Source organism: Vanellus vanellus (assembly GCF_965231255.1).
Source record: "Vanellus vanellus genome assembly, chromosome: 18".
NCBI lineage: Eukaryota > Metazoa > Chordata > Aves > Charadriiformes > Charadriidae > Vanellus > Vanellus vanellus.
Window position 1 is genome coordinate 13,400,087 of NC_138923.1, and position 9,082 is coordinate 13,409,168.

The window sequence follows — 9,082 nt, forward strand, 5'->3', positions numbered from 1 at the left end:
GTACGGCCCGGGCGGAGGTCGGCTGCCCGCTGCCCGCTGCCCGCTGGCCGTGCCGAGGCGCTCCACGCATGCCGGGCATGGCTGCGGAAGAGTCGCGCTGCCTGCTGAGTTACCCCGCCGCGGACTCCTGCCCGAGGTGAGTGGGGGCGCCGCGACCCGCCGCTCTGGCGGGCTCAGGGACAGCGCTGACTGCCGCGGAGCCTGGTCGCGGCCAGCCCCGCGTTACCGGCCCCGATGAGGGGGCGGCGTGATTCTTGTCGGCCTCTTCTGCTTCAGAGTGCAGAACAAGAAGCTGTACCTGGCCACGTTCGCCGCTGTCCTGGGACCGCTCAGCTTCGGCTTCGTGCTAGGCTACAGCTCGCCTGTTATTCCAGAGTTGAGGAAAATCAACGATCCTAAATTGAGACTGGACAGCAGCCAAGCCTCGTGGTTTGGGGTAAGTCTCTGTATGATGCATTGCCGATAGGTGATTTCACTTGAAAGCATAGGTCCAAGAAGGTGCTGCTTATATGATGGGGGTCTTAACTCTTAAAAATTAGGGTAAATGCAGATGTTAATAATGAAATCCAGTGGTTTTGTTTAAACTCAGTAATTGATTCCATTTTTTCCTAACAGTGCTGTTATGCTCTGATAACTCTGTTATTAGTGTATACTAATAAATGCCCCTATTGTTTGAACCTATTCTTGATGCTAAAATGTCTTCTAACCATTCTCGTGTTTCTCAGTTGAACCTGCTAAGGGACCACAAAAAATAAACTTTTTACTAAATTAGTGCAGTCCATCAGCATGGGGAATATTTGCTTCTTGGATACAGGCTGGACTTCAGGTTAGTCAGGATAACAAAATTTTCAGGGCTTTAAAACAACTTGAAAGGCCTGTTTGTGAATGGACAGCTTTGTAGACAGGTTAAGAAAGAGCTACCACTGTTTTTTTTCCTTCATTGAAAGAACTTTGTATGTAATATGAAAATTACTTGCAGTTCAATTGTGGTGAGTAGTGCTTCTTGACTATGTTTTGATTAAGAAGTTAGTGTTTATTTTGGTTTTCTAAACATCTGTGTACTCTTGCACATTTTTTTTAGAAGCTGCTACTTTTCAAGATTTTAAAAGAAATTCCTATCTGTTATTTATTTTTGTATTTATTTATATATATGTATATTTTTTTACTGTTTTTTGAAGTCAGTAGTAACATTAGGAGCTGCTGCTGGAGGAATACTAGGAGGCTACCTTGTGGATAAAGTTGGGAGAAAGCTGAGTCTAATGTTGTGCTCAATACCATATGTTTTTGGATATATAGTTATTATATCTGCTCAGAATGTTTGGATGCTTTATTTTGGACGAATGCTGACAGGCTTAGCCAGTGGAATTACTTCACTTGTTGTTCCGGTAAGTAAGATGTTGTTCCAGGTATGTGTGCATGTGTGGTTGCTTTTTTGTTTGTGGGGTTTTTGTTGCTTTTTCCATAGCAGTACTGTAGGTGGTTTGGGTGAAGTAATTGAATAACTGTTGTCAAGGCAGTTTGTGGATTTAGAAGAAACTGATTTTTATAGAATTATATTTTGTTTGGTTTTAATAATGAAAAAAATACGAATAAAACAAATTCTGTTTCTCCTAGTGGAACTTCTGTGCTATGCATTCCTCATATGGTGATGTGATCTTTCAGATTACTACTCTCTTATTTGATTGCTTCTGTTAATGTTCTACTATAGTCTAGTAATATTTTTCTCTTAAAATTCCTCATATATAACATTAGGGGGCAGTTAGTTTTGTTTGGTTGTTTTTGTTTTTCCCCATTACCAACTGCTTCTAATAGTTTTATATTTCACCAAACTCCTTGGTTTTGCAAATTAACTATGGCTGCTTATTCATCCTGGAGAAATGCCAAATAGTGCCTTCTGATTCCATTTAACTGTTGTCTTCTGAATATTAACTTTTCCCATGCATTCAGGAATATATGTGCAGTAGGGAAATGGAGATAATTCATTCTGTTGTTGTTTGTCTGCTCTGGTATTATTTGACCTTTTGGATCTAGCTGAGCAGGTACTAGTGTGAAATAAACCATCTAGAATTCAAGTTTGTTTCTTTTCTGGTGATTCCAGCATTTCTAGCGTTTGAAGTGAGATGCAAACTAAAAATCAAAGGATAAGAAGCACTCATAATGAAGTATGGAATAAATGCTTGTTCTTTATCAATCTAGATGGTTATAAAATTAAAATCTAAAAAAGATTCAGGGTGGTAGGGTCTAAATAATAATCTCGTGCAACTTCCTTTGTAGTTGGAAGCTTGGTTGCTTAGTCTGTTGTGTTAATTCTTTGGAGGAATTCTGCCTGCTTTGCAAATGACTGCTTTCTCTTTGTTTCATGGAGCCAAGCTCTAAGCTCCCCTGTGTAAAAGCCCTAACCCACAGCCAACAGTAAAAGATCTATGTGACTGCAGTGATGAGGGAGGAGACTGTCATATGTAATACCAAATTTTTGTACCTCTAAATTGTTCTTGAAACAAGGATTACTTATTTTCCTTCCAGAAAAAGTAAAAACTGTGACTTTAGAAAGGATTGTATGTATAAATACAAGGGATTTCTTTTTAATATATACAGCTAAACTGTACCTTTTGACTTGGGGTTAATATATTAAAAAATAGCTGGGAAGTTTAGGTTTGATCCCAAATATTGGATGAGGTGTGATGCTGTATCAAGATAAGCTGTCAGTTTTGAACTTCATGGAGAATGAGATAATTTGCACTCTTTACATTGAATAAAAAATTTAAAACTTTCATTGCAAACAGTTTTATATGTGGCTTGGATTACGTGTTTATGCAAAGACTGTTCCAAGCTCTAGACTGCTTTGTGATGATGCATTTCTTGTTGAACATGGCTAACAAAAGAAGCTCTTACTAATACAAGTCTATTCACCTTTGGGATAATGATACTACATCAACAGTATTCTGACTTAGGTCCTCCCTTTTTTACAGGGTTTTTCATGATGCCAATATACATTTCTGAGATGGGTCTTTTATACTGACTCCATTTTATTGAGGCTTTTTTGAAGGAAGGGAGTTACTAGGAAATACAGCTATGTTTTTTTTTCAGAAATTAATTACTTATCAAGTCCTTGATCCAAAATTGGATAGAAATGATTATTAGATGCTTTCTCCCTATGTTTTAGGTGTATATATCAGAAGTATCTCATCCTAAAGTCCGTGGTATGCTTGGATCTTGTGTTCAGTTGATGGTGGTGACTGGCATACTGGGAGCCTATGTTGCAGGTATTGGGGTTAGGGATCTAGGTTTCAAAAAAGAATTAATACATGTAATGAAATAACTACACTGAAAAATTGAAAATGTATGTTAATTTGTTTGTACAACTAATTGATGTTCATAGTCCTCTTTCTTTCCTTTTTGGTACCCAGGAATAATACTAAAATGGCGCTGGCTGGCAGTATTGTGTTCTTTTCCATCCTGCATAATGCTATTGTTCATGTCCTTCATGCCTGAAACACCAAGATTTCTACTGAATCAGAACAAACGCTCAGAGGCCATAGCTTCTTTGCACTTTCTGCGGGGACCACATGCAGACCATGCATTGGAGTGTAGGCAGATTGAAGCTAGCGTTCAGGAGGAGGTGATGAGAATCTGCTTTAGTCTTAAAAAACTTCTTGTATGGACATAACATCTGAAAGCATATAGTGTAATTAAAAGGGTTTTACCAAAGCTTGGTTAATAGCCTTTTCTACAAATGGTGGTCCAAACCTGTTCCCTCATACAAATGTGTCCTGGTTCCGGCAAGGATGGGGTTAATTTCCAAGGAGCCGGCAGGGGAGGCACGTATTCCATACCACGTGACCCATGCCCCATTATAAAAGGAGCTAGCCGGGGCGGGGGAGTTAGTTGCCACTCGGGGGCGGGTTGCGGCGGTGCGGGTCCGGTCGGTGCGCTTCGCGGTGGTACTGTAATCGCGTTCTTGTATTCCTTTACCGGTGTTATTGTTTTTCTTTCTTTCTTTTCTTTCTTTTTCCCTTTGTCTGTTCTGTTAAATTATAATATTTCAACCCACGAGTTTTGCCCTTTTCTGCTGATTTTTCCCACGGCTGTGGGAGTCGAGTGAGCAGCTGCGTGGTTCTCTGTTGCTGGCTGAGGCCAAACCACGACAAAATGATACTCAAGAAGCAAGTGAGATTCTTTGAATCTTTTTCCTCTACCTTTCAGCTGCAGCGGCTATCACCATTGGCTGCCATCAGTGTACATGAGTAGCAGTCAGGCTCATGATCTTGTTAATTATATGACAACTATCTAGTTTTTTGTGTGCTTAAATAGGCAGGTCTAATCGTTGACGTTCAGTTTCTGCAAGCTGCAGATTCATTCATGTTAACTTTCTCTACAAAGTACTGTCAATTTCTGTCTCTAGAACCTGAGAAAAGGGGAAAAATGCTTTTCTGCAGTTCTCTGATATCTTCAAATGTAAACACTTTTACTGCTAAGGCAGTTAGTTTTGCTAAAGGAGGGGTGGGAAACTTTCTGAGTTTGAACAGATTGAAATGTTCTGAGGTTTTTTGTTAGTGATGGTTTTGTTTTTTGAATTAAAAGATGAAATTTTTTACTAAATCGTTGCTTAATCTTTTTAACAGGGACTGAATCTTTCTGAATTTAAGAACCCCTCAATCTACAGGCCACTTCTTATTGGTGTGGCTCTAATGTTCTTCCAGCAAGTAACAGGCATCAATGCAGTTATGTTTTATGCGGAAACTATCTTTGAAGATGCAAACTTCAAGGTAATCAGGGCGTGTTTCCAAACCGAAAAATGGCTATAATAGTTTCAGCTTAGTCGGTGCTATAATAAGTCTGAAATACATAACAAACTGACTTGATAATGATCCTGCCTGTGTCATAAATGACATGGTTTGGGTTTTAGTGGGCTATTTTGATTTGGATTCTAGATATCCTCTTGACTGTGTTACTGTGGCATACCTGAATGTTCTGGCTTTTTTTTTCAGGTGGGAAGTATGTTGTATTTTGCTGGTCTGAAACTTTGATACTGATAGAAATTCCTATTATAGTCATCTTCCTATATAAATATTTTTTATTAGAGTTGCAAATGCAGTGTTTCAGAGAAAGTGAAACTCTAGGGAGTAGTTGTGGCTTATTTTAAAGTTAATAAAGAGACCTGTATGCTGTTTCCCCCCACTATTAATTTGTGGCATAGTTTGTCTTCTTTCAGATTCAAGAAACAAATACATTTGTAATGCTTGATAAGTGATCCTCTTAGCAGCCTGAAATAGCAAATTCTCCCTACCTCTTATTTTATTTCAGGACAGCAGAATGGCTTCTGTTGTTGTGGGTTCCATACAAGTATGTTTCACTGCTGTGGCTGCACTTATCATAGATAGAACTGGACGAAAAGTGCTGCTCTACATATCTGGTAAAACAGTTACTGAATTTTGTTCAGTAAGAAAAATTACTATATATGGTAACAAAAAGTGTCTTTATTGTTGGGGGAATTAAGTATTGCAATTTACGCATTTTAAAGTGGTTTGGTTTATATTTATAATATGAACTATAGACTTTAACTTGATATAAAACTTGAAGAGGTAACTATACGTTGTAGGAACCCTTTGGAACCACATACAGCTATTTTTTTTTGTCTTCTTACCAGGCCAGTTTTTATTTTGAAATAGCTATGTCACTGAGATAGTTATTACTACTGTGGTAATTCTTCTGCTTAATAAGATTCAATGTTGTGATACATTCTCACACCCAAGTTGTCAACAAATGGCTATTTCAAAGTAATTTCTCTATGGCTGCTGCTACTTTCATGGCGCATTGTGGCGTTCAGTTATACCAAGACTGTGGTTAAAAATTTTAACTTTACAAGTAAACGTGCTAAAGAAATTCTGTTTGCTACAATTGTGCTGCACACTCAGTAGTAATGACTGCTGTCAAGATTACATTGTTTGGCTAGTCTTTAGAATGCTTGTCTAGCATCTTTCACTTCTCAAGGCCAGTGGTTATTTCCAAGAACAGTATCTTTTAAGAAACACTTCTGTGAGGGCCTGCATATCTTATATTTGGCTGACCAACTATGTTCTGTCTCTCAGAAGAATACACAAGTGGCAACCAGTGACAACTTGGTTATTGCTTACTTTTCAGGGATAATCATGGCTCTCAGTACTGCATTGTTTGGGCTTTACTTTAAAATAGTCCTTCCAGATCAAAATAACTCATCAAATCCTGATGTATGGTTCACTCTAAATTCAGCATCCCCAGGACCAGAAAGCAGTATATCCTGGCTTGCAGTAGTGAGCCTAGGGTTCTTTGTTGCTGGTAAGTGGAACTGGATTCTAAGTAGTCATTACACAAAACTCAAATGTTTTGATGAATGTGCCAATTTTGTTCCATTTTGTAACATTATTCATAGAATCATATAGAATGATTTAGGTTGGAAGGGACCTTAAAGACCGTCTAGTTCCAACCCTCTGCCCTGGGCAGGGACACCTTCCACTAAACCAGGTTGCTCCAAGCCCCGTCCAATCTGGCCTTGAACACTTCCAGGGATGGGGCAGCCGCAGGTTCTGGGCCAGTGCCTCACCACCCTCATAGTGAAAAATGTCTTCCTGATCTCTAATCTAAAGCTCCCTTCTTCCAGTTTGAAGCCATTACCCCTCATCCTATCACTAAATGCCCTTGCAAAAAGTCCTTCTCCAGCTTTCTTGTAGGTGCCCTTCAGATACTGGAAAGCTGCTATAAGGTCTCCTCAGAGCCTTCTCTTCTCCAGGCTGAATTATTCATGAATGGAAGTGAGCTATGTCTTTCACAGACCTTTTCAGTGTATAATACAAACTTAGGTTGAGCGTTCACAACCCTGGTGATAAAGCTAGCAACTTAGTTAAGCCAGTTCCCTGGAAAATGAATTTATAACTTCTTGGGCTAATAGTAAGAAGTAATTGCTCAGGTTAAACTGCTGTACAGTGGTGGAAACAAGTGTCTTTGTTAGTGTCTGATCCACACTAAATTCTGCAATGGTACAAGGCAGCAGCAGTTAGAAACAAGGTCAGTTTTTAAGCTTACCACTTCAGAGATTTTGTGGGAAGAAGATCTGCTTGTTAAGAATATTCTTGTAATTAATTTGATGTAAAATGCACTCACGTTTATCATGCTGCCCTAAAATAACTTATTCTCTTTCCTTCTGGTAGAGGTACTGTTTTACTAGCATCAACTAAGAATCTAGAGGGAAAACTGCATCCCCCTTACTTGTCTAACTTGGGCATCATTCAGTCTTCCCATTAATATATACTTAATTTGCATTTATTCTCTTCTGTTTCTAATTGTAGGTTTTGCCCTTGGCTGGGGTCCTGTTCCATGGCTGGTCATATCTGAAATCTTCCCACTTAAAGCTAGAGGCATATCGAGTGGTGCTTGCGTGTTAACAAACTGGGTTATGGCCTTCTTGATAACCAAAGAATTTAATGATTTTATAGTAAGCATCATACATTACAATCTGAAGTTTCTTACAGTAGGGAAATTTATTAAAGATGCTCCTGAGAGAGCCTGGAGCTACAGTCTTCTCTAGCAATACAGAACTGTAGTTGTACAGTAGTGAGCTGTAATAATGCATTTTTTGTTGTTTCCTCCCCCTCAGGGTTTCTTAACATCTTATGGCACGTTCTGGCTCTTCTCTGCCCTCTGCTGTCTCAATGTAACTTTTACAGCCTTTTGTGTTCCTGAAACAAAAGGACAGACCCTGGAACAAATTGAGGCCTACTTCAGAAGATCTTAAGCTTAAGGCTTTTTATATTGGTATGAAACCTTCGTATCATGAATTATGGTGCTACGGTTGAAACTAACTGCATCATGTGGCAAACATCTTAGTTACTAAATTTGCCATGAAATGATTTCAATGAATTTTGTAAAATCCAAAATCTGTTTTTCAAAAAAATACCTGCACGCACTTCTGCATACTCCCTTTAGTAAATCTGCCTTGTGTGCATCTTGGACACGTTCTTTTTCTTAAGATTCCTGTGTTCTTTTCACCTGGTGCAGACTGACTGTAATGGCCAAGTAAGAATGTTAAATATACTGGCCAGTATCTTTTTTCTAAGATGTAAATTAAGATCTAATTTCGTAAATAAATAAATTAAATTTCCTTGCTGCACTTTACCTTTTTCTTATGGCGTGTGCTACAGTGACGAAGTGAATCATGTAGCCTGGCTAATTTCAGACTGTAGTACTTTACCTTTGTGTTGCTGCTACTATTTCTGGGATGCGTGACCACGGAATGAGTCTTGGTCCCAATTGCAGGTGAATGCTTGGCTTTCATGGGTGTTAGTATTAAGTTGGCATTATTTTTCCTATGGCTGTCAAGTTTGCTAGGAATGCACTTAAATCACAAGAAGGGTTGTAGCTCTTTGGAGAATGCATTTAAATCACAAGAAGGGTTGTAGCTCTTGGGAGAATGTATTTTAGAATACAGGGAAGAACACTGCTTTTTCAAAAGCAATTACAAGGTCTTGGAGACAGCGAGAATATACTCTTAGCCAGAAGAGGAGAAAAACTGTCTTTTGTAGTGTTAATTTAAGGGGTAAAGATCTCCAACTGGAGCAGGTCTCTCAAAGTCTAAAAGATGCCTGGATTATAGTTCTTGTCAAAGATGGGCAGTGCTTAAGACACAAACGCCAATCTCACAGGTACGATATAGCACTTAAACGAATGACATCTCTGAAACAAGTTCTAGAGAACTCAAATGGAAACAGTAATCCAGAACTGTCTGAAATAGTGTACTATCTATCTCCTGTCTTTTTAATTTCTTGTCTGATGAACCAAATTTGGGAAAGGCATTAGTTCTGGAAGTGTGAAAGAACGAACTGAGGTCAAATTTATGATTTATTACATATGAAGGAATAAATCGTCTGTTATTCCTTCCCAAAAGTGATAAATCACACTTAAAACAGTTCCAGCTGTGATAGGACTATTTCTATTTGGATGTCACGTCTAAAACACAAATCATACACACTGTCACATGACATTTAAAAACAATGGTAATACATTGGCATTTAAGACAAGTGGTAGATAAAGAATTTTTGATCACAAATGT

General features: G+C 38.7%; 1 protein-coding gene across 1 annotated transcript; it reads left to right on the plus strand.

The window, feature by feature from the left end:
• Window positions 1-77: 77 nt before the first annotated feature.
• SLC2A8 (solute carrier family 2 member 8) lies at window positions 78-8,246 on the plus strand (the record flags this gene model as incomplete). The annotated part of the gene is made up of 10 exons (XM_082492572.1): window positions 78-136; window positions 241-436; window positions 1,179-1,385; window positions 3,164-3,263; window positions 3,408-3,619; window positions 4,623-4,766; window positions 5,305-5,413; window positions 6,142-6,315; window positions 7,323-7,468; window positions 7,631-8,246. The coding sequence occupies 10 exons, from the start codon at window positions 78-80 to the stop codon at window positions 7,766-7,768; spliced, it is 1,485 nt and encodes a 494-aa protein (XP_082348698.1). The 3' UTR covers window positions 7,769-8,246.
• Window positions 8,247-9,082: the final 836 nt, after the last annotated feature.